The sequence below is a fragment of the Gekko japonicus genome, unplaced genomic scaffold (assembly GCF_001447785.1).
Source record: "Gekko japonicus isolate JY-2015 unplaced genomic scaffold, Gekko_japonicus_V1.1 scaffold367, whole genome shotgun sequence".
Classification (NCBI taxonomy): domain Eukaryota; kingdom Metazoa; phylum Chordata; class Lepidosauria; order Squamata; family Gekkonidae; genus Gekko; species Gekko japonicus.
The window spans coordinates 450,218-476,875 of record NW_015163617.1 but is presented as its reverse complement, the minus strand read 5'-3'; the positions used below and the strand labels follow the sequence as shown (position 1 = coordinate 476,875).

At 45.0% G+C, this 26,658-nt stretch overlaps 1 protein-coding gene across 1 annotated transcript in view; it reads right to left on the bottom strand.

Moving 5' to 3' along the window:
• Positions 1–26,658, bottom strand: part of LOC107107169 (E3 ubiquitin-protein ligase pellino homolog 2) — a 147,668-nt gene that overhangs the window by 65,432 nt on the left and 55,578 nt on the right. Inside the window, exon 2 of the mRNA XM_015407427.1 lies at positions 13,727–13,856. Within this exon, the coding sequence (XP_015262913.1) occupies positions 13,727–13,856 (130 nt within the window). The remainder of the gene's footprint in view (positions 1–13,726; positions 13,857–26,658) is intronic.

Here is a 26,658-nt window from a genome sequence, read left to right as displayed (position 1 = left end):
TAGAGACCTTTTGAAGAGGCACGAGAGAGATTAATTCAGAGATTAAAAGAAGTCAGCCCGTGGATGATCGTTTTAAAAATCGTTGGAAAAGACTTTGCTAGCGGAGTACCATTGGGACACTACTAATATACTAACAAAGACAATGCATCTAACCGGTTTGAAAAAAGAAGTTTGACAACACACAGAAGAAGCCAAAGAAGAAAATTTTAATATTACTAACAGATTAACTTTACCAGTTAAAACATCACTCACCTTTCTCTTGATCCCACTATATACCCTCCCCCTTTCTAACTAAGCGAAATATCTCTCCTTTTTAGGAGAGGGAATAAAGCTTTTAAATAAAAAAATAATAATAATGTGCTAATGAGCTGTGCTGTCAGGGGTGTGGCCCAATATGCTAATGAGTTCCTGCTGTTGGGTGTGGCCTATTATGCTAATGAGTTCCTGCTGGGCTTTTTGTACAAAAAGAGCCCTGTGTTTATCTAATTCCCTCTTGAAGCCATCCATGCTTGTAGCCGCCGTCACCTCCAGTGGCAGTGAATTCCATGTGTTCATCACTCTTTGGGTGAAGAAGGACTTCGTTTTATCCCTTCTAACCCGACTGCTAATCCAACAGCTGTGAGACCTTTCCTCCTCTTATACAAATGATGCCTGGGTTTCAGAGATTGTTACCGGGGGGGGGGGGTGGGGGGGGTCGACTCAAAAGACCCAGATGGGATAGCACTTTCAGCCTCTCGTCTCCCTTTCGACGGTATTTTTTAACAGCCTTGCAAATAAGTCTGCAGAAATCACCAGCCCGCTTGCAGGACATCCCACGTCGGTCATTTGTGGGATATTTACGGCCGGTAAGGAACGGCTCGCCCAACTTCCACAAGATTACCAACTTGGCAGCTGCAGACTGCTTACAAGATAAACCATTAGCTGTGTTCTGCTCCTTGGGCAATGCCAGTGCGAGGTTTTTGAGCGACATCAAATGGCCGGATTGTAATGCTGAAATCTCTTGCGTATCTTCTAGAACACTTCCACGGATCCTATACTAAAAAGTGCCGGCGTTATTTGGTAGACGACCGAGGTTTACTGTTGTTTCAGGAGAGACTATGGACCTCCAAGTGGAAGTGTTCAGAAAATTTGCACAGTGGGGTGGCACGTAAAACACAGGAATGCGTCTCCCTTGATTAGAACGCAAAGTTTTGCGGATGTCAGAACAGCATGAGTTAATGCCTTTTTATTTGGACCAACCACCTGGCATAAAGGAGGAAGCCGGCTTTCAGCTTAGGACTCCTGAAAGGGAACTGAAAAGCTTTCTAACTAATGTGTAATGGTCTTGCTTTTTTCTTTTTTTTAACCTAACAGACCTACAGTCCACGGTCCTTCTGGGTTGTGGCCCCATCTTATGAAACGGCCTGCCTGAGGAGTTCAGGAAAGGCCCTCCTAGCCTTCCGCAAACTATGCAAACTTGAATGATGATTCAAGAGGGCTTTCTTATGCAGGTCATAGAGTTGCACTGTACTAAATGATCCACAAAAATTACTTCGGGAAAAATTATTAGGGACTGTGGTCCATACTACTGTGCATAGCTTGCTGAAACTAAGACCCTGCTGTGGAATTCTGCATATTTTAATGAGTCGTGCTAATATTTCACTGAAGAGAAGAAGAGATTGGATTTATACCCCACCCTTCACTACTCGAAGGAGTCTCAGAGTGGCTTACAATCTCCTATCCCTTCCCCTCCCCACAACAGACACCATGTGAGGTAGGTGGGGCAGAGAGAGCTCTCCCTAGAACTGCCCTTGAGAGAACAATTCTAAGAGAACTTGTGACTGACCCAAGGTCACACCAGCAGCTGCACGTGGAGGAGAGGGGAACCAAACCCGATTCTCCCAGATTAGAGTCTGCGCTCCTAACCACTACACCAAACTGGCCATTGAATGTCTCATCCTGTTGATTGCACTGAGTCTTTGTGTAACATCCCTTGAGCCAAGTGAGAAAGGCAGATGATAAAATACCATAAAATAAAATTTAAAAAATAGTGTTGCAAAGGCAGTTAAGAAAAACACGCCGCCAGAATTTATTAACATTCTGTGCAGGGAACATTTCTTGTTTCATTTGTATCCAAGCCTTCCTGCCGTTGTGGGATTCAATTCAGCAGTGTTGTGGTTCAAGAGTTTTCCCTATCCATGCACTGATGGGGTCTAGACCTGTTTAGCCTCACCAAGGGCGCTGCGTCACGTGTCCTCAGACCAGATGGGATGTGAGGACAGAGGTGGAGGAGATTGGATTTATACCCCGCCCTTCACTCGGAGTCTCAGAGCGGCTTACAAACTCCTTTCCCTTCCCCTCCCCAGAACAGACACCCTGTGAGGCAGGCGGGGTTGAGAGAGCTCCTTCGAGAACTGCCCTTTCAAGGACAGCTCTTGTCAGAACTATGGCTTGCCCAAGGTCATCCAGCCACGTGCGAGTGGAGGAGTGGGGAATCAAACCTGGTTCTCCCAGATTAGAGTCCACACACTTAACCACTACACCAAACTGGCTCTCTCATCTCAAGATTTTACGTATTCTGAAGTCTGATACTCTAGCAGAACCAAGTTTTAATGTCAAGCTGGGAAATTATTTTCCTAGAACAAAAAGCATGAATTCTCACACCTCTCCAGTGGGAGTCTGGAAGCCGTGTTATTCTGGTGCATGCAAAAAAAAATCATTCCGAGCCATCACCATTTTGTTTCAGGCTGCTTAAGCTCCCAGAAAAGCCATCCAAAAAGGTTTTTAAAATCCTTTCAATGTGGGAAAGAGCACTAGCTCGCAACCCATTTCATCCTCGCTCTCTGGGCAAGCCTCCAGATGCTGTACCTTACATAGCGATTTAAAAAGCACAAAAGCTCTTTCATAAGGGTTCAAAGAAAGTGCAAGAGAGCCGTGGTGAACCCGGCATTCTCCTTCCACTTCCAAGTTCTGAAATGCAAAACAGTAAAGGATTTTAATTACCACCTCTCATTTTGCTGTTATTGTCTAAAAAACAAAAGCCGAGATGCTGTATTATTAAATTCAAGGTGTATTAAATGTGATGAGTATGAAGCTGTTCTTTCAGGTAACAAGGTGCCTCGGGGCATGCTCAATAGGCCCTTGGCCAAGTATCAAGGTATTACAAAATCCAGATGTCAGAAAATATTGTACTGGATGCATTTCCACTGTCTGTTTCTCCCTCGCATCACGAGGAAAACGAGCGAAAAGTGCATGTACCGATGTGAATTCCAGCCCTTATTTCTAAGCTCTGGCAGCCGATATGGGAACACAGATATACAAAGACCTCAAAATGTTATATGTGATGGCCAAGGGGCTGAAATCTACAGTGCCAAACAACCGAAAGTGAAAAGTTGCTCCTCGAAGTGTCACTTGAAGAAAGAGATGCCCAGGGTCTCTGAGGGGGCATGCCGTCCATCAGCGACACTCTTCTGAAAATTGCCCTCTCCCAGATAAGAGACATAAGACATAAGAGACGCCAATGCTGGGTCAGGCCAAGGGCCCATCCAGTCCAACACTCTGTGTCACACAGTGGCCAGAAATACCAGGTGCCATCAGGAGGTCCACCAGTGGGGCCAGGACATTAGAAGCCCTCCCACTGTTGACCCCCCCCCCAAGCACCAAGAAGACAGAGCATCACTTGCCCCAGAGTCCCTATCTATCCCTTGTGGCTAATAGCTACTGATGGACCTCTGCTCCATATGCTTATCTAATTCCCTTTTGAAGCCGTCCATGCTTGTAGCCGCCGCCACTTCCTGTGGCAGATCTGTGCATCTCTCCTCTGCTCTTTCAGAATTTTCCTGCCAACCCTGCAACGACACTTTGTTGGAGCGTCACACACTAGACCCTTCCTCTTTTTTAAAAAAAGATTTATTTATGATTTTTACATTACAAAAGAGAAAAACAAAACTGCAGTGTATAAATCAAACTTTGGAGTTTACATTAAACATAGTTTCTAAACCATTTGTTAACTTTGTCCCATCTTTTTTGGAAAGCTTTTTCATCTTTTCCTAAAAGTATCATATACAATTTATCCATTTCTGCCATAACTCAAATTTTTATGATCAACTCTTCTCTAGTAGGTAAGCTATCAGTTTTCCAGCATTTAGCAACAAGTATTCTAGATGGAGTAAGGGTATATGATAAAATGCACACATCATCACGTCTGAACCCATCTGGTATTATATCAAGCAAGTAAATTTCTGGTAACAATTGTAGCTCTATGTCCATAATCTCTGTATAACACACACTAGGCCAGTGATGGTGAACCTTTTAGAGACCGCGTGCCCAAACTGCGACCCAAAACCCTTATTTATCGCAAAGTGCCAACATGGCAATTAACCTGAATACTGATATTTTACTTTAGAAAAAACAACTCCTACATTAATTTAAGATGATCCAAACAAAGTAAGGAAAGCAATCCCAAATGCTTTCATTGACTGAAAATTATTTGGCAGAGAATTCGACACTTTAATGATGGTCTGGGCCTGGCTGGGGCGATGGCACGCGTGCCCACAGAGAGGGCTCTGAGTGCCACCTCTGGCACCCGTGCCATAGGTTTGCCACCACCACACTAGGCCCTTCTGAGGGAGACGCAAGACCTAGAATTAAGGACACTCGAGGAGGTGGAGGCCTGATTTGGATGTCCCGGGCTAGCCTGAGCGTGTCAGATCTTCATGAGCTACTAGCATTAAAGTTGTGAGCAAGCCTACCCTTGTGAAGTAGGCTCGCTCACAAATTTAATGCTGGTAGCTCATGAAGCAGAATTCCTGCTCACGACACACCGCAGCTTAGAGGGAACACTGGTGAGTACCACCCCAAACTGTCTGACATAGGAGGCAGAGCTGAATGGAATACCTCCCTCCTCACAAGTTCTGAAGGGCAGATGGAACCACACTGACTAAGGAGTTTGGTGTCGTGGTTAAGTGCGTGGACTCTAATTTGGGAGAACCGGGTTTGATTCCCCACCTCCTCCACTTGCAGCTGCTGGATGACCTTGGGCAAGCCGTAGTTCTGACGAGAGCTGTTCTTGAAAAAGAGCCGTTTCTGTCAGAGCTCTCTCAGCCCCACCGACCTCCCAGGGTGCCTGTTGTGGGGAGGGGAAAGGAGCTTGTCAGCCGCTCTGAGACTCCCTTGGGTAGCGAAGGGCAGGGGATGAATCCAATCTCTTCTTCTCTTCGTCTTCTAAGGAAAGCCAGTCATCCTGATTATCCAGTGGGAAACCAGTTCATTTGAATGAGGACAGCCAGTAACAACAACGACAACAGGAAGAATAAGAAGAGGAGGAAGAAGAGGAGGAGGAGATTGGATTTATACCCTACCCTTGACTACCCAAAGGAGTCTCAGAGTGGTTTACAATCCCTTTCCCTTCCCCACACTAGACACCCTGTGAGGGAGGTGGGACCGAGAGAGCTCTCCCGAGAACTGTCCTTGGGAGAACAGCTTTGAGAGAACTTATGACTGGCTCAAGGTCACACCAGCAGCTGCATGTGGAGGAGTGGGGGATCAAACCCAGCTCTCCCAGATTAGAGTTCGCAGTTTGAGAGCCAGTTTGGTGTAGTGGTTGAGTGCGCGGACTCTAATCTGAGAGAACCGAGTTTGATTCCCCACTCCTCCACTTGCACCTGGCTGGATGACCTTGGGCAAGCCACAGTTCTGATAACATAGGTCTTGAAAAAAGAGCAGTTTCTGTCAGAGTTCTCTCAGCCCCACCTACCTCACAGGGTGTCTGTTGTGGGGAGGGGAAGGGAAAGGAGTTTGTAAGCCGCTCTGAGACACCTTTGGGTAGTGAAGGGCGGGGTATAAACCCAATCTCTTCTCTTCTCCTTCTTCCTAACCACTACACCAAACTGGCTCTCCTAGTCCAGCCCTTACAACAGCCCCACCATCTTTCTGGAGAGCTTGGTGGATGCCAAGCAATGCTCCCTCTAAGCTATGGAGTTTGCGAGAAAAAATTCTATTTTGTGAGCTACTGGCATCAAAGTTGTGAGCCAGCGATTTGGCTCCTGCATAAACTAGTTTGCTCTGGAGCCAATCCTTCCTGAGCTCAGACAAAAATGTGTGAGCCGGAGGCTAAAAAACTGTGAGCTAGCTCACACTAACTCAGCTTAGAGGGAACACTGATGCCAAGGAAAGTACCGGATGGCAACATGGCACCCACCGGCACCATATCGGGGGAACCCTGCCTTAAGGATCTGACTCCTCTCAATCTTCTTTCATTTGGCTTATAATGTCCTTTTCACCCTTTCCTCTCTCCAACATTCCCCTGTATGGCATGTAGAGACAAGACTTCACTCCTTGAACATCTAGCACGCAGCGAGATGAAATGTGGGCCTCAGACTTGCATGTTAGTCTAACGCGTTCAGTAAACAGAAAGCCAAGGAGGTCCCACAACCCAATGGATGGAAAAGATTCCCTGATACGCCTGTTACACTTATTGCTTTGTATCAACACGCCAGTGTAAAGTTGTAGTCAGAATGCTGTCCGCACAGCAAACCTGTGCTTGAATCCCATGATGCTCAGCTGTGATGTTCACTGGGTGTCCTTGGGCCAGTTACTACTTCTCGCCCTATAAGAAATTTTACAAGAACTGGGGGTGGGGGAGAGGTAAGAACACAAGATCCCTTGCGCAGGCCCTAAACTCCACTGAGAAAAGGTATGTGCATAATATTATAAAAAGGTAAAGGTTCCCTTGCTCAAAAGATCCGACTCTAGGGTTGCGGTGCTCATCTCCGTTTCAAAGCCGAAGAGCCAGCGCTGTCCGAAGACGCTTCTGTGGTCCTGTGGCCGGCATGACTAAACACCAAGGCGCACGGAACGCTGTTACCTTCCCACCGAAGTGGTACCTATTTATCTACTTGCAATTTCTTGCTTTCGAACTGCTAGGTTGGCAGGAGCTGGAACTAGAGACGGGAGCTCACTCCGTCACGTAGCACTCAAGTCTCGAACTGCTGAACTACCGACCTTCCACAGCCTGCAGTTCAGCGTCTTAACCACTTGAGCCACCGCAGCTCCTGTTTAACATTACACACAGACATAAACCCAAGATGCATGCCCAGTCTCAGAGAACAGACCAGGGGGAGAGGAATACTATCCAAAGACACTCTCTGGAAAGGCTGTTCTCTTTCCCACCGCTGACTTTGCTCTCTCATCTATCAAAGCTGAAGTTTCTATTACTGTCCTTGAAACGTTAGAAGAGAGGTTTTCTGGAACGGCTCTCCTTGCATCAGAACTACTAAAAAAAAAATACCCTCTCTTCTCCTATTAAGCCACAAAGACTTATTTTCTAGGGGGAAAGGCTCTGCTGGTTGTGAAAATCTGGCTACCCTTCCGCCCGAATACACGAAATCCTGGCAGACTTCAGACCACCAATCGCTCTTTTCTTTCTAGGCAGGAATTATTGGCATGTGCCTCACACACACAAACACACACACACACACAAGCACAGTCTTTTATATTTGTTTTATATACTGCATAATCCATTGCCATTATTTGCCTCTGTGTAAGTTTTATTATATTGGAAGAAAGCAAAGCAGTCTTTTTTTAAATACTGGCAAAACTCAAATGATACCTCGATATCTTAAGAACATAGGAACATAAGAGACGCCAATGTTGGATCAGGCCAAAGGCCCATCCAGTCCAACACTCTGTGTCACACAGTGGCCAGAAATACCAGTGCCATCAGGAGGTCCAGCAGTGGGGCCAGGACATTAGAAGCCCTCCCACTGTTGACCCCCCCCAAGCACCAAGAAGACAGAGCATCACTTGCCCCAGAGCCCCTATCTATACCTTGTGGCTAATAGCCACTGATGGACCTCTGCTCCATATGCTTATCTAATTCCCTTTTGAAGCCGTCCATGCTTGTAGCTGCCACCACTTCCTGTGGCAGTGAATTCCATGTGTTAATCACTCTTTGGGTGAAGAAGTACTTCCTTTTATCTGTTCTAACCCGACCGCTCAGCAATTTCATGGAGTGCCCACGGGTTCTTGTATTGTGAGAAAGGGAGAAAAGTACCTCTTTCTCTACCTGCTCTTTCCCATGCATAATCTTATAAACCTCAATCATGTCACCCCTCAGTCGTCGTTTCTCCAAGCTAAAGAGCCCTAAGCGCCTTAACCTTTCCTCATGGGGAAAGTGTTCCAACCATCTTATACAATACAGTTCCCCTGGAGTCTTTTTTTATTTAAAAAACAGCCTTTGGGGGCTGCAGAACTCTGCCCAGAGCAACAATTAGCACCCAGGACAGAAACAAAAGACTAAAAAGCAAAGAAAAAACCAGAACGTTTAAAAATCTGTTTAGCTGTTCAATGGAGGTTCCCGAGGGTTGGATAAACTTTTGCACGTGTTCCCACCCAGCAGTCTGATCACTGACTGGTATGTGCAGAATCTTGTTTGACAGTCTGAGTCGGAGATTACCTTGGGGGGGGGGGGAGAAAAGGATGCTTGATTTCTGATATATTGGCGCAAATCAGGCTAGACAAATTAGTAATCTGAACTGGCAACACAAAATCTGATGCTATCACTAGACAAGCCAAGCTTTCTGGATTCTGGCTCTGGGTATGAACGGAGACTGCGTTTGTCACAACTTTGGAAGCGCGGGCACACTAAAAAATGACCGTTCTAATTACAAGAGAACTTCTGGGAAGAGGGCAAAGTCAATCCTTATCTTACCAATAAATAACAACTGTGCACTGACCAACCCACCCAAGAGCTATAGAAAAGAGACTTCAATACAATAAGTAATTCAATGCATGTAATCCATCACAGGACAATACACAAATTCATAATATCCCAAAGGGAAAGAACAAAGTCCAGAATAACAATCTCTCATAACAATAAAGTCTGGAATAGATGTCCACATTGAAGTCAGATGTCCAACACTTTTCCTAGGTATTGGTTGCTTTCTAAGGGTTGGAGGCATTTGGTCCAACTTACATAGTAGCAACCCTTGTAGGTGCTTTCTAAAACTTAGGAGACCTGGCCCATATAAAACCTGAATAATGTTTACCTGTTAAGAAACTGCTATGAGACTTCCGGTATTGGCTTGTAGCTCCTGAGGAAGGACCTGAAGTCCGAAACACTAATCAATACCTAGGAAAAGTGTGAATGAATTTGTGTATTGTCCTATGAATTTGTGTATTGTCCTATGATGGATTACATGCATTGAATTACTTATTGTATTGAAGTCTCTTTTCTATAGCTCTTGGGTGGGTTGGTCAGTGCACAATTGTTATTTATTTCTTTTTTCTTGGTCATTGTTTACTGTGGACTGTATTGTTGTTTTTGTTAATCCTTATCTTACAGCAAATGCGTTGTGTGTTAAAGTGCTGTCAAGTTCAATGCTCCCTCTAAGCTGTGGAGCCTTGTGAGCCAAAATTCTACTTTGTGAGCTACTGGCATTAAAGTTATGAGCAAGCAATCTGACTACTGCATAAATTAGTTTGCTCTGGAGCCATCCTTCCTGAGCTAAGACAAAAATGTGTGAGCTGGAGGCTAAAAAACTGTGAGCTAGCTCACACTAACTCAGCTTAGAGGGAACACTGGTCAAGTTGCTTCCTACTTCTGGCGACCCTATAAATCAGGGGTGTCGAACTCATTGGTTACGCGGGCCGGATCTGACACAAATGATACCTTGTTGGGCCGGGCCATGTGTGTCATGAAATGTAATGCCAGGTAGCGAAGATGTAAACTTTATAAAGGACACAAACACAAAGGTGTTTTTTTTTACTTAAAATAAAAACATGCTTAAAAACATCAGCACTCTTGCAATATTTTGTTTATTTAACAGCGTCTGATAACTGACACCTCTCGCTCTGAATTATTGCATCAGAACGTCTGTGCTGTTGCAGTCTTGAGTATGCTGTTCAGGTGTGTATCTGTAAGCTGCAAAACCTACGATGATGCAGCAGCAGCAAAACTGGAAGAAGAAGCGGAAGACAGCCAGTTCCGCTGCGGGCCTGATAGAAGCATGTTTGACACCCCTGCTACCAATTAATGACCTCCAAAACAACCTATTGTTAACAGCCTTGCCCGGGTCTTGCAAACGGATGGCCTTTGTGGCTTCCTTGACTGAGTCAAACCATCTCTCTTTTCCTGCTGCCTTCAATTTTTCCTAGCATCGCTGCCTTTTCCAGTGACGCTTGTCTTCTCGGGATGTGGTCAGAGCATGATAAGACTCAGCTTAGTCATTTTAGCTTCTAGGGAGAACTAAATATACAGCAAGAAAACTCCTCAACTGGGCAACAGGAGAGAGAGAAAACGAACAAACACAAATGCCTAATATTTGCCAAAGGGGGGGGGGGAGCTATCAACAGAATTTTCTGTTCTGCTCAGTCATAAACAGGTTCGGGATACGTCTTCTGTGACAAGAACCCTCTGAATCCCATTTCATTTCAAATATTATTATCCAGCAGTAATCTGGGAGGTTCACACCAATCACAAAATAGGCCACCAACAGATAAAGACAGGGCTTAACACACACACACACACACACACACACACACACACACACACACTCCCCTCTTCAATTCCTCATAGGTCCCTATAGCATGTATGGTTGTATTGTTTTTATTGTTCTAATCTGGCATTTATGCCCCTGTTAGCCGCCCTGAGCCTTCGGGGAGGGCGGGATACAAATCTAAAGAATAAAATAAAATAAAATAAAATAAATAAATAATACAGGCTGTGATGACCCCTTATTTGGGGAGGTCTGGTTTCCCTTTAAAAGTGTTCTTTCTGTTTTTCTCTACTGGGTAATCCGGCTGCCACCAGGAAATTTATAAGGCTTTTCAAACCTTTATGCTTTACTATTTCAATAACAGGGTAGGTGGATAGAGGGTTTAAGCTTTTGAGGATCTATGTGGTCTGAGGAAAGATTCTTTACTGAGCTGGTATACTTGAAGGAAATAGGATTTATTTAAAGAAAGCATAAATGCGAGGGTAAACAATGTAAACAGTACTGGGAATGATTTGAACAAATGCTTGGTGTCTCTCACAAGCTTCTCCTTTACTGACAGGGAGGTTTCAAGCAACTTTGTAACACTTTTCACTGTACTTTTTCCTTGACTCTCAGCTTTCTCTTGTGACTCCTATAACACAGAACTGAATGTCTCTCCTTTCACACACAAATATTTAACTCATAACTCTTATATCACACAAGACTGCTTCACAGGGATAAGTCTCCTTCCCTCAGAGACAGAACTTAACTGACTTAACTGTCTTTCTCCACACTCAACTCACTAACTGTCACTCTTGTCAGACATTAATATCATCCACACAGCATCACTTCCCAAACCCCTCCCCCTCTCTGTCACTCACCAATCACACCACTTGCCTGTTTCAACCACACTAGACTTTCATACAGCTATGCATCCAAACTTTTAAAGACACACCCACATATAAACAAGGAATCGTTACACAGGCCCTGACAAATTTTCTTTGATTCAAGAAGCCAGCCCCAAACTTTTAGGGGCCAGCCTCCTATTCTGCCCTCCAGGGTTAGGTATGACCGTATTTTCTCATGATTGCCACCACCAAAAATTTCTAGACAACCCGGCACCTGGGGAGTTGTCGAGGCATGCCAATAGCCAGTGTTATGACTGAGCATATGGAAATAAGGTAGCAAAGGAAACCCACGTTCTCCCTTTCCAGGTGAATCGACGGCCGATGTGTTCTCCCCTTTTTGAGTCCCTGGCTCTGGCGGGAAGAAGCTTCCGTGGGAAAGAAAGTCTCTGATGAGGTGAGACTTTCCCTTTGTATATATTTTTGAGAGTTTTCTAAGTAATAAGGCTATTATGGCTTGGAGCAGGAGCTCCAGTAGTCCTATCAAGCGCGGGGGCTATGCAGGAACAGGAGAGGTCGGCCACGGCCACTCCAATAGGAGCCATGCAACAAAAGAAATTTGCATAGCCTATCGAGCGAGCAGGGTGTGACCTAACCAGTTCCTGGATGACTTCCCCCCAAAGAACTCTAACATTTGACTTGGGAGGTTCACACCAACCATAAAATAGGCAACCAACGGATAAAGACAGGGCTTTACACATATTTAGGGGACATCCTAGGGAGGCAGAAAAATATCATCGTGTATGTTAAACAGCTTGTGTTACATAAAAGAAGAAGAGACTGGATTTATACTCCGCCCTTCAATCAGAGTCTCAGAGCGGCTTACAAACTCCTTCCCCTTCCCACAACAGACACCCTGTGAGGTAGGCGGGGCTGAGAGAGCTCTTTCCAGAACTGTCCTTGAGAGAGCAGCTTTGACAGAACTATGGCTTGCCCAAGGTCATCCAGCAGCTGCATGTGGAGGAGTGGGGAATCAAACCTGGTTCTCCCGGATTAGAGTCCGTGCTCCTAACCACTATGCAACACTGGCTCTTATAACGCCTGAACTAGGGCGGAGCATGCCTCTTCTCTTTGAGGGGGGGGGGCGATATGGAGTGAGCCAGAGGCAGATGAAGAAACTGGTCTGCTCAGGTCCCCCAAAACTGAATCTTACTGTAGAGACGTTCCGCCACATGCCTTTGGTTGAGAACAGCGACCGCTGGCATTCTCGTAACCCCCCCCCCCCACTCAGCCCTCTGCACCCCCTTCATCCGGGGGCTGGCAGGAACAGAAACTTCTCGTCCTCTTCGATGATGACACTGTATTGCTGGAAAAATATATTGTTTTGGTAGCTTTCAATCTTATTTAATGGATTATTATTGTGTTTAACACAAGAGCAGTTTCTGTCAAGAGCTCTCTCAGCCCCACCTTCCTCACAGGGTATCTGTTGTGGGGAGGGGAAGGGAAAGGAGTTTGCAAGCCGCTCTGAGACTCCTTTGGGTAGTGAAGGGCGGGGCATAAATCCAATCTCTTCTTCTTCTTCTTCTACCTCACAGGGTGTCTGTTGTGGGGAGGGGAAGGGAAAGGAGTTTGTAAACCACTCTGAGACACCTTTGGGTAGTGAAGGGCGGGGGTATAAATCCAATCTCTTCTTCTTCTTCTTCTACCTCACAGGGTGTCTGTTGTGGGGAGGGGAAGGGAAAGGAGTTTGTAAGCCACTCTGAGACTCCTTTGGGTAGTGAAGGGCGGGGGTATAAATCCAATCTCTTCTTCTTCTTCTTTTACCTCAAGGGGTACTGGTTGTGGGGAGGGGAAGGGAAAGGAGTTTGTGAGCCGCTCTGAGACCCCTTTGGATAGTGAAGGGCGGGGTATAAATCCAATCTCTTCTCTTCTTCTTCTACCTCACAGGGTGCCTGTTGTGGAGTGGGGAAGGGAAAGGAGTTTGTAAGCCGCTCTGAGAGACTCCTTCGGGTAGGAAAGGGCGGGGTATAAATCCAGTCTCCTCTTCTTCTTTGTTTTGACGTAAGCCGCCCTGAGCCCTGCTTGCGGGGAAGGGCGGCTTAACATGCTGAATTTAATAAGGACATAAATGAGAAGATTTGTGTGGAGAGGGGTCTCCTTTGCCTCAAGCAGGACTTTTTCATATTAAAATATAAATAAAACCAACCTCCTCACCACCCCCATCCTCATTCTTTGCAGGCTTCCAGCTTATAAAAAACTATCACCTGCATAACGGACAAGCCAGGAACATCTTCAGGCACGTCCTTCAGGATCAGAAGAATTATGAAACACACAGAAGCACAAGCAGATGGCCAATCGAGAAACACGGCCAAGTCGCCACTTGCAAGGTCAGCATTATCTTCCAAACACAGAGAGCCAGTCACATACCTTGGATGCCTGAGGTGTTGAAATCACATGAACAGTGCTGGGTTTGACGCCGTTGGCTTTGGGTCGTTTATAGAGAGCAAACCTGCTTTTCCGACGCCCTCTGTCGCCGTTAGGAAGGGAGCCATTGTACCTAGGAGAAGCGCAAATACAGGGTATTTCAGGCTGTTTGATAAAAAGTGGAAGAAAGAGCTGGAAGTGGTATCAAGCGGCCGTTAGAGATCTGAAGGCCCGGGGGGAAAAGGGGAAAATTCGGGAGGGGAAACGTTCCCCCCCCACCCGTTTTTTTTCCCCGAAGCCTTTTTTGTTTTTTTCCGAAAAATTGGAAAAATTGAAAAAAGAAAAGGGGAAAAAAATGATCATGGAACGTTTTATTTTAACATGATAAATAAAATATTTTAAGACAAGGTGTTCAAATATTTTCCAAATCATTTCTAATAAAGATGTATGGTATCAGATTGATCTAATTTCTGTGCACTGAGGACAAGCAAGTCCTAGGTTACAAACTGAACTCTCCAATGCAAGAACAAGATGCATTTCTTCCTCTGGAGGTGCTATTGTCAGAAGAAAAAGGTTTCCGTTTTGTTTTTGCATGTGGGTGGGTATTCTGTTTGTAATAATTGTTTGGATACACTATGTTTTTAATATGCTAGTTGCGATAATTTCATGCCAAGAAAAAAATGTCCATAGTCATATTTTATGTTCCTAAAGTAGCAGAATGACTTTTAATCTGGAGAAGAAAAAAGAAGCGCTAATGCAGCATTTTTTTCAATTTTCCTGAAAAGTTCCGTTTTTTTCCGGGGGGGGGGGGGGGGGGGAAAAAAATGGGTTTTTTTTCCGGAGCTTCAAAATTTCCGGAAATTTTACATCTCTAGCCGCAGTTAAAGCCTGCACAGGGCTTTATATCCTGCAGCAATAAAGTGCTCACTTCTGAGACCTGGCCAATAAATACTGCCTTAATTCCAAAGCATGTGAAGAACTGGCTGGGATTCAGGGCTACATGGTGGGTTACTCTGTAAGCAAACTTCTTGACGGTACAGCAACGAGATTCTGTGTACTTCCCAAGTACTATACCAGGGGTGGCCAAACTTCCTCAGCGTAAGAGCCACATAGAATAAACGTCAGGTGTTTTGAGAGCCGCAAAACATGAGCAAATATTACAGGCACGTTTTAATTTTAAAATATGCAAATTTGCTTTTTTTATTAACATTATATGCCAAAAATAAAAACAAAAGAGGTCAAAACAGAAATCTCCAGCAGCACCATCAGTGACAGACTGGCAGGACAAGCTATGGGAACACCTGGTCATGGCAAAAATTTCTGATTTGCTCAGGTGTGCACAATCAGATACCCCACACCACTCCACATTTGTGTCAACTTGGTTCCCTGTAGTCTCCTACTTACAGATTCTAGATATTCTCCCCCCTAATCCTCTTTATCTGAAGTGGTTAACCTTGTAGGTTTCAACTCTTTCCATTTAGATGACATTCTTGTAGATGGATGCACTGTATTACGCTGTATTATACATTAATTTAAAATTAATAAAGATGATTAAAAAACAGATATTGATAATGATATTTATTTGTCTGAGAGAGAAAGAGAGAGAGAGAGAGAGAGAGAGAGAGAGAGAGAGAAAGAGAGAGAAAGAGAGAGAAAGAGAGAGAAAGAGAGAGGTGGAAAGAAAGAATGAAAGAGGTAGAAAGAAAGAGAGAGAGAAACAAAGCAAATAGATGGGAGGGAGAAAAGGTATGCCTTTCCTTCATTTTCCCAGCTGATATGTGTGAAAGAGCCGCATGTGGCTCCCGAGCTGCAGTTTGGCCACCCCTGTACTATACCCAGAACTTCTGCTAGTCCTAGAGAAGCAAGCATGAGAAGGATTAGAATGTGTAAGTAAAAATCAAAAAGGGGGGAAAGACTGCAATGAGATGCTAACTATTTAGCTAATTTTCTAACAATATATTTTACAATATTTTGACACAGATAGGTGTATCGCGTAATCCAAAAGAACAAGGACTGTAAGCAAAAATCAACAATTGGTATAAGTACTCTTCTCCATAGAAGAATGTTGATGATTCTTCTATGAATAAGAGTACTTTTAACAATTGTTGATTTTTGCCTAAAGTCCTTGCTTGTTTTGATATGATAAACCTATCTGTGTCAAAATATTATAAATTATACTATTGTAATTAATTAGAAAATTTACAATAGTCAGCATCTTATTGCAGTGTCCCCCCCCCCCTTTTGATTAGCAGCACTGTTAGCTATGCCTAGGCAAAAGGGATTGTCTAGCTCAGGGGTGTCAAACATGCGGCCCAGGGGCCAGATCAGTCCCACAGTGGAACTGGCCATCTCCTGCTTCCAGTTCTGCTGCTGCATTATAGCTTGCTTCGCCAGACTCTCTGAATCACTCAGCCATTTCATGTTTTAACCTGGGTCCTAGACTCAGAACTCTGAGCATGGGATTTCTGTGGTGAATGTCAATAAATCAAAAGTAGGTTTGCAGCTTACAGAGCTAATGTTTTAAGCGTGTTTTTATTTTAAGTAAAAGAAAACCTTTGTATTTGTGTCCTTTATAAAGTTTATATCTCCGCTACCTGGCATGACATTTTATGACACAGATGGCCCGGCCCAACAAGGTCTCATTTATGTCAGATCCGGCCCTCATAACCAATGAGTTCGACACCCCTGGTCTAGCTAGGCCCAAGGTGTATTGAACAACAGACCGAAAAACGAGGTAATATTTTATTTATTCCTTTATTTGTAGTCCACCTTTCACTTTAAAAGAGGTGGTCGTGACAGCCCCGCCCCCACAGGAAGCCATCTTGAAACCAGACATTGTTGACTATTGATAGCACTTCGAATGAACAAGCAAGTGTTTTTTGTTGCTTGATGAAAGAAGTATGATACACATGGAACTGCCTTATACTGAATCAGACCCCAGGTTCATCAAAGTCAGTATTGTCTACTCAGACTGGCAATGGCTCTCCAGGGTCTCAGGCAGAGGTCATTCCCATCACCTACTGCTAGATCTTTTAAGCAGAGATACCAGGGACCTTCTGCATGCCAAGCAGGTGCTCTACCACTGAGCCACAGCCCCTCATACTCACTTCAATCCAGCTTCAAGTCTCACTTGAGACTGAAGCTGCCATGATGGGTATCTTTCACCAAAACCGGAGCACAGGGAGTATGAATGTACGTAGCCTCTAGGACCTGGCAGAAGCCACCAACGCCATCTACTATGGTAATCATGGAGCGAAGGTTCTGTTCCTATTTGGCTGACTAGCACCAAAAAGTGATTCCGGAGAATGGAGAAACAAGGAGGTCTCCCATCCAAGTACTTGCCAGAGTCGTCCCTGCTTAACTTCCGAGATCTGATGGGCTATCTATGTCAGGGCAGATTTCAGTGCTTTTGTGGGGTTTTCTGAAGTTTAAACAATGTACGTTGCCAGATGGCGTCCCGGTACAACTCGAACGACGGAAAAGAGGGTGGTGGAGAGGCGGAGTCGGATGACGCGAGGAGCATGGACGGCGCAGGCGTGGCGGAGCCGGAAGGACAGAGCCAAAGCCGCGCCGGAGTGTGAGGCACGTCGAAGGGGCCCTGCTGACACACCACAAGAAAGACCGTCAAAAGAAAAATGGAGCCAGAGACTGCCGAGCCGTCGAGCCGACGAGAAAGCTGACCCGGGAATTCCAGTGCCTCCACTGGGTGCCGGTAGGGATTGTCCCCACCCCGTGTTTCTGTGGCCATAAATTTGGTATAAAGGTTAATCTGTAAGCCGCTCAGAGACCCCTTAGGGGGTTTGAGCGGGGTAGCAAATTGAAATAATAAATAAATAAAATAGCATCCTTGAATTTTTACAAACATTACCCCCATCAAAATAATTTCCATGTAAACTTTGAATATAGCATTCCACACTACACTTGACTAGTACACTACACTTGACTATTTCTCTAATCAAATATTTCCGTTTCAAGTATTTGTGGCTACCAGGACACAAAAATCAACATGAGGCGCTTTTAAAATGTACTACAGATGTCAAAAAGGACGCTAAAGCAGTTCCCGCTCTTTTCGGGACATTGGATGATCTTCTAGAAAATTATCAAACTCTAAAATTAGTCTCTGGCAAACATGCACCCCAGTGCCTTAGAAGCGAATCTACCAAAGAGCGCATTGCACGAAGTCAGTCAGTTCGCATGATACATTAACGTTGGCAAATCAGTGATCACTGGGAATTCAGGGCACTTTGCACCATTCCAACCTGTGTGACATGACGGGACCCTGAAATGTTGGGAGGAGGAGGAGAAAGGCTGAGCAGTTCAGGGATTGCCCAAAGAACAATGGAGGATCCACCCTAGTTGCACTGTGCTCAGGATCAGATAGGGACTCTGGGGCAAGTGATGCTCTGTCTTCTTGGTGCTTGGGGGGGGGTCAACAGTGGGAGAGCTTCTAATGTCCTGGCCCCACTGGTGGACCTCCTGATGGCACTTGGTATTTCTGGCCACTGTGTGATACAGAGTGTTGGCCTGGATGGGCCTTTGGCCTGATCCAGCATTGGCGTCTCTTATGTTCTTATGATCTGGTCCTTCACACAAAACCCGAAGCCAATGCTCCCTCTAAGGTGTGAAGTCTTGGGAGCAAAAATTCTACTTTGTGAGCTACTGGCCTTAATGTGGTGAGCGAGCGATTTGGCTCCTGCATAAATTAGTTTGCTCTGGAGCCATCCCTTCCTGACCGAAGACAAAAAATGTGCGAGCTGGGGGCTAAAGAACTGTGAGCTAGCTCACAGTAACTCAGCTTAGAGGGAATGCTGCCTGAAACGCCACTGGCGCTTTTAAAGCTACATATTTCCTCAGCTATTACAGGATCTTCTGCGCTTATTACCGAGATGAACACGGGAGCTGCTGTAAGCAAGCATAAGCACTGCCACGGCGAAGTAACTTTCATTAGTAATGCTCGCATTAAAATCAGCCGTAATCACCAACTGAAAACACAACTGTAGACATTACCGCCTTCTAGCAATGGGTCTTGAAAGTCATCCCTGCGCACTGAAATTCTGGGGTTTTTTTGTCTTTTAAATAAAAGCCAGTGACCGTGTTCCACCCACACAAAAAGAAGGCAGCAGTCATAGGAGAATGTATTTATTTATTTTCTCAATTTTTTTGCCCCACCCTCCGAGCCAAGGCCGGATCAGGGCGGCTTACATAAAATCAGCAGATATATGCAATTAAGACATTTAAACCAAGCTAAAACTAATTATAGGAGCTGCGGTGGCTCAAGTGGTTAAGATGCTGAACTGCAGGCTGTCGAAGGTCGGTAGTTCAGCAGTTCGAGACCCGGGTTGCCGCATGACGGAGTGAGCTCCCGTCTCTAGTTCCAGCTCCTGCCAACCTAGCAGTTCGAAAGCAAGGAATTGCAAGTAGATAAATAGGTACCACTTCGGTGGGAAGGTAACAGCGTTCCGTGCACCTTGGTGTTTAGTCATGCCGGCCACATGACCACGGAAACGTCTTCGGACAGCGCTGGCTCTTCAGCTTTGAGACGGAGATGAGCACCGCAACCCTAGAGTCGGACTCGACTGGCTTTCGAGCAAGGGAACCTTTAAAACTAATTAACAATAGCATAATAAGTGCTAGTTTGATGTTGTTATAACTGAGTCAACGATGACTACTATAGAAGTTCTTTCTTCCCGTAACCGGCTCCTAGGTCTATTTAGGGTTATCTTCCAAGCGGTTGGCACAGGCTGATGTTGTAGGTAATGGCAGGGGTCTCGGTTAATTGCTCTCAGCATTCCACAGTTAAGGATACACCTGCCCATCAATCTCCAATTCCGACAGAGGTCTTTCCTTCGTTGTGTCCCGTCCCCCAAATTAAATCCAAACAAATGGTAACCATATAAACTAAGCTTGTTGTTCCTGTTTGGCCCCTGAACCTGTTAAACTCGTGGGCACTCAATGAAATTGCTGAGCAGTTGGGTTAGATCAGATAAAAGGAAGTCCTTCTTCACCCAAAGAGTGGTTAACACGTGGAATTCACTGCCACAGGAGGTGGCGGCTACATGCATGGACGGCTCCAAGAGGGAACTGGATAAACATATGGAGCAGAGGTCCATCAGTGGCTATTAGCCACAAGGCATAGATAGGAACTCTCAGGCTGGGGCAAGGGATGCTCGGTATTCTTGGTGCTTGGGGGGGGGCGCAACAGTGGGAGGGCTTCTAGTGTCCTGGCCCCACTGCTGGACCTCCTGATGGCACCTGGTATTTTTGGCCACTGCGTGACAGAGTGTTGGACTGGATGGGCCACTGGCCTGATCCAACATTGGCTTCTCTTATGTTCATTGTGCTGTACACTAATTTACTGCTCACCCTCTACCTATATGTACAGACGTAGCTGCCATTGCATAACCCCAAATCAACATAAGTCAGGGGTGGAGGGAACCATACCTGTTACCATGAGGCAGTCCTCCCATGGTACCCACTTGGGGCAGCAAAATGACTTGAGACAGCCCTGCCTTATAGCTAAGCAGAAGGAAATAAACATGGCTCGCCTCCCTCTATTTCCCCCTTCCCTCTGCCACCCCACCAGCCACAGTTGGGACACTCACCTGGAGCTTCCTTCTAGAGTTCGTTGTATTTCTTCCCACAACGAGCCTTACTCCTAGTCTCAAATGTTTTACAGTCAAGTTGTACAAGTAAAACACCAATTCCTCATAGGCTTCAAATCAAACTACCCAGTAAGAGTTTTAACAAGCTGGGTCCAGGTTTGCAGAATCAAACTCGCCTTCCCTGCAGCTGCAAGGAACTGCTTTCTAAAAGACTGCAGGGACCCAATCTGGCCGGGGACCATGCCATGGGGCAGCCTCCTGCCTTCCACCCACATCGTTTTTGAGCCAACAGGCCCTGTGGGGCAGATATTGGCCACCATTTTGGAGCAATACATGCACAGGACACTGAACATGCAACTCCAAAGTGCGTCTAAGAACACTCTCCCCCCCCCCCGGAAATTTTGACTCAGGAAAATGGCAGGGTGCTCCCCCCCGCCATGCCATGGTACCAAGCTGAACCCTTTTAAAGAGTAATTACGCTGCAGTTATTCAGTTCATTAAAAGGCAATGGCAGGTTTTCCGTGGAAAGGTGAGAGCCTCCATTTCCTTATCATAACGTCATCCAGATATACATTTAGAGTCCAGTGGGACCTTCAAGGGAAACCAAGGTTTATTCAAGGTACGCACTTTGGTGTGCACGCATGCTTTTTCAAATACACTGGAATGGAAGGTAAGGGTCAAATTTACAGACAGGGACTGAACATCAAATTACCATGTAATATGATGAGGATGTTCTAAGATATGTGATGACAGAACTAAATAAGCTAAGGTTATAAGGTCAGCAGTCGTAAAGCAATAAATATGTCAAAATAGGACTGAGGCTCTCATGACCTTAGCTTGTTATTTAGTTTTGCCTTCCTATGTCTTAAAACATCTTCATCATGTTACATGTTAATTTGATGTTCAGTCCCTGTCTATACGTTTGACCCTTACCTTCCATTCCAGTGTATTTGAAAACGCGTGCGTGCACACCAAAGCTCATACCTTGAATAAAGCTTTGTTGGTCTTAAAGGTCCCACTGGACCCTAAATTTGTTCTACTGCTTCAGAACGACATGGCTGACCACCTGTAATCCAGATATGGTACCATTCCCGTCCCGCCGAATTCCACTTGCTCTATATTCTGGGGCAGAGTTTTACGAACTTTCTGAGCACAATACGGAGGTTCGAGGAAAAATGTTCTAAAAATCCTACAGCAGTGCATTCTAAGACTACCCTGCTTTGCAGACAAGCATCCTTTTTATTAAGTAACGAGACAGAAACGTTACTGCTCTCCATCACGACACCCCCTGGAATTCCTATTGCTCCCCATTAGCCTCTAGAATCTACTTGAAAAGTCTTTATTCGTGTTTGTCGCTTTCTATCGCTACTTCAAAAGCTGGCTGCCCAGCAAGGTCTGCAGCTGCTAGAAAGCTTGTAACATTTGCTCCTTTAGGGATGGACTAAAAAAAAAAACAAAATTAAAAAAACACAACAATACATCTTCATGCTGGCTTTCAATATGTTGTTAATACAGGGATGACATGTACTGCGTGGTTTTAAAATATTACTAATTTTACTGCAGTTCAATTATGCAAAGCTTCTTTAAAAATCCCCCACTATTTGAAGCAATGCCTAGCTATTTGTCTTCATAGCAAGGGGGACGCCCTGTTCGACGTTTCCGAAGATTAAACCCTACGTAGCCGGCAAATAAAAAGCGATGGAAGATCACAACACTCTTCTGAACCCGTAATTTAACCTGACATCTAAGGAACTACGACAGATGGATACAAGTAAGAAAAACATGTAAGTTTTCCCTCTGAGCTGTGCATGTGAGCGGTCGCTCATTAACACCGGAAGCCCCGCTCAGCAGCAATCTATAGCCGTGCAGGATCTCGCACTGCCCATTTTAAGATTACAGCAGTTAGATCGGGGTGTCAAACATAAGGCCTGGGGGCCAGAACCGGCCCGTTCAGAGCTCTTATGCCGCCCATGAGCAACTAGTGCAAGGGAGGGAACAGGAGCCCATCGGGCCTTGCAGTGAGGATACACCAGCTTGGAGCTTACCAGCTGCTGTCCTTCATACAGTTTATATCTCCGGTACTTGGCATTACATTTTACAACACACATGGCCTGGCCTGACAAAGAGAGATTCATGTCAGATCCGGCCATTGTAACAAATGAGTTCGACACCACTGAGTTAGATTATGCTCAGGATGTGAACTGCCCTGCTCCGTGGGGGGGGGGGGGAAGCAGAGGGAACATTCCACTAAGTCACGTGGATGAGCGTCTGTATCCGAAGAAAAGGCACTTTATGGTCCCCTCTCTCTACTTCTGAGCCAGCTCCAACAGCACGCAGAGGTCATTTAGCAAATCCCAAGATGTAGTCCATTTGTACATTAGATAGATCTAAATGCATCCCGTCGGCTGCTTTGTTACCATCAAAAAGCCTACATTTATAAAAAAAAAAACCCACTAATGTTAGGGAAAATCCTAGGAGAGGAGTTCCCTGGTACTAATCGGATATATTGCCAGCAAATTTATTATGTAACTGTCTCAGAATAGTCTAATTGGAGTTTCAATCAGTGGAACACGAGCCTAAGAGTCTACAGAAGGCTGAACTGATTCTCTGGGACTGATTGGGGGGGGGGGGGTGTCACCTGTGCGGTTCTTCAGAGGGTCTCTGGTTTGATCGTGAATCATGAACAAAAGCTGTGAGCCTTCACTGCCACAGGAATACAGGAGACAGAGGAAGCGAGAAAGAAGGTAGGTTGTAAGTAGGCAGTGTGACAACACTGATCGTTCATAAGAACAGCCCTGCTGGATGAAACCAGTAGGCCGTTTTGTCTATCATCCCGTCTCGCACAGTGGCCAGCCAGTCCTTCTGGAGGGCATAGAGGCCGAGGCCTTCAAAAGAACACCAGAAGAGCCCTGTTGGGTTAGACAAGTGTTTGGTCTAGTCCAGCATCCTGTCTCACACAGTGGCCAGACCAGTTCCTCTGGACGGCCAATAACAGGGCAGAGAGGCTGAGGCCTTCCCCTGATGTTGCCTCTTGGAACTGGGATTCAGAGGCTGAGTGCAACTGAATGTGGAAGTTCCCTTTAGTCACCATGGCGAGTAGCCACTGACAGACTAAACCCCTTTTAAAGCTGTCTATGTCTGTGGCCATCACTACATCCAGTTTGGTGTAGTGGTTAGGAGCGGCGGACTCTAATCTGGGAGACCCGGGATTGATTCCCCAGTCCTCCACATGCAGCTGCTGGGTGACCTTGGGCAAGCCACAGTTCCCTCAGAGCTGTTCTCTCACAAGCAGTTCTCTCAGAACTCTCTCAGTCCCACCTACCTCACAGGGTGTCTGTTGTGGGGAGAGAAAGGGAAGGAGATTGTAAGCCACTCTGAGACTTTGAGTGAAGGGCAGGGTAGAAATCCAATCTCTTCTCTCCTTCTTCCTCTGGCAACAAATTCCATATTTTAATCCTTAGCTGAGTAAAGAAGTATATATTTTTGTCTGTCAGGAATCTACTGCCCATCAACTTTATTGGATGCCCTCGAGTTCTAATTTTTTTTTGGGGGGGGGGAATTCACAGAGTTAAGGAGCAGTAGTCTGTGTTTTTGTCTTTTTTCATACTCTCTCCATAGGCGTATGCATGGGGAGACAGAGAGTGTTGTCCTCAGGAAAACAAGTTATTCAGTTCTACCAAAGGCTTTTACGACACACTTTGATGCCCCAAGTGTAGCGTTTCTTGAAGAATGGGACGGGATCAGTGTTCCCTCTAAGCTGAGTTAGTGTGAGCTAGCTCATAGTTCTTTAGCCTCTGGCTCACATGTTTGTCTTAGCTCAGGAAGGACGGCTCCAGAGCAAACTAATTTATGCAGCAACCAAATCGCTCACTGTAATGATTCCTTGTTTTTGGTGTGTGTGTGTCTCTTTAAAAGTTTGGTTGCATGGCTGTGGTAAGTAGACTAGAGTGGTTGAGAGAAGCAAGTGTGGTATGATTGGTGATTGACAGAGAGGGGGAGGGGTTTTGGAAGTGAAAATGAGTGGATGAGTATGTATATCAGTCAGGAGTGACAGTTACAGGTGGACAGTTGATAAGTTAAGTTAGTTCTGTGTGGGGGGAAGTTAGAAGCAGACCTGTGTGGAATAAGTGAGTTCTGTGTTGAAGCAGTTAAGAACAGCTGAGGTTGTTCTGAGAGAAAGGATAAGAGAAAGGTGGGCCAGGACACAAGGCACATAGTTTGCTGGACCTTCTTGCAAAGGTAATTATCTACATAGTCTTGGAGAACAGCAGACATATATTACAAGCAGCAAATTAAATGGAAGTTGCCACTTTTTTAAGGATCAAAAGTAGGATCCAGCTCAGGATATGGAGCTGGATACCATAACATTAATCCCTTGAAGAAGCATTTAACCAGTATATGACGAACGACACAGAACATCCTCCAAAGGAGGGTGAAACAAAACTACCGTCAAATTAACTCGGGCATGAAAGCGGCTACACTTTTAGAAAGAAAGCTGAGCATCACCCCGATTAGTTGAAGATCTTTGATCTGACATTGGTTTTAATAGTTAGACCTGATGTGTTATATCACAACATTTTCTGCACTGTTTAATATTTCATGCGTACTTTCAGATCTCTAATAATCCCAGTCCTATCATATTGCTTATTAGGTATCTCAGCCTGTTGATTGCATCCACTTACATGGTGTAAAATGCCTTGGGCCTCAGTGAGAAAGGCAAACTCCGAATAAACTAAATCAGGGGTGTCGAACTCACTGGAGTTGGCTCTTTGGCTGGTGTCAGAGGAAGTACTGGTGAGTGCCATCTTGGGGAGCAACAGAGCAGAAAGATCAATGTAATGTTGCCTTTTACTCAGTTCCTAAGAACTTGCACTATCGCGGGCCAGAAGGTCAAAGGTAAGACTTTCACTCGTATAGGAGTCCCTCTGTCTCAATGGAATTCTAAACTAAATGAACAACCAATCTCTTACAAGTAAGCCACAGAGATGTATTCCAAAAAAATGTACAGTCCAAAAATAGCAGAAATAGAAATCACCCCAAATGACAAGTTATTTTGTGATCAAACAGTCTCATGACCCGACATATTGACTAGAATCCCCAAGAGGAGGCAAATCCACTGACTCATTTTGGATTATTCCTCTGTTGAGGAAATACTACTTTCGAAAGCTACGCTCCTAACCAATACACCAGTTTGGGGTAGTGGGTGGGAGCATCGACTCTAATCGGGGCGAACCGGGCTTGATTCCCCACTCCTCCATTTGCAGCTGCTGGGGTGACCTTGGGTCAGTCACAAGTTCTCTCAGAGCTGTTCTCTAAAGTTGTTGAGTCGCACAGTCGAGTCCGACTCTTCGCAACCCCATGAACCAGATCACGCCAGGCCTTCCTGCCTTCCGCCGTCCTCTGAAGTTTGCTCAATTTCATGTTCGTTGCATCTATGACACTGTCTAACCATCTCATCCTTTGCCGTCCCCATCTTCTTCTTCTTTTTTTTTGATACTTTATTTCATTTTCCAAATTAAAACAAACAAATCAGATGCTTAACATTTCATAACGGATGAGCATACAGCTATTACTCTTTTCCTGCAACTTCCAGTGCTTCGCTATTCTTCTTTACTATTCAACTAACAAATAAGTATACTACCTCTTCTTTCTATAACACACCAAAACACAGTTATATTAACCCATCCTATTTCGTGTCCAAATGTACAATTTCTTCCAGGTATTTATAAAAATCAAATCATCCTTCCCCCTTAATATACAAGAAAGTTTGTCCATTTCAGCCACATCACATATCTTCTGTATAACTTCATTCTTTTCTGGTGTTTTATCCTCTTTCCAGTACTTTGCGTACAAGATCCTAGCGGCCGTGAAACAGTAGATCAAAAAGTTTTTTTCAGCTTTCTCATACGACTCCGGAATCATATTTAAGATACACATTTCAAGTTCAAGAGGGATTTGCTTTCCCATTATTTCACCCAGCATTTTAGTAATCATCACCCAATATTTTTTTGCTTTACAACAGTTCCACCACATATGTAAATAGGTGCCTACATTCTGCTTACACTTCCAACATATATTGGAGGTCGCTTTAGAAAACTTGGCTAACTTAACAGGGAACATATACCATCTCATGGCGACTTTGTAAATATTTTCTTTGAAGGAAATTGCTCTAGTAATCTTTGTGTTAGTATCCCATATTTTTAACCAGTTAGCAATTCCTATATCATAACCTAAATCCTTGTTCCAAGCCGCCATACTAGATCTTATCACCTCTTCTTGCATTTTAGTTTCCAGTAAATAGCCATATATATTTTTTATCATGCGCCCCCCCCC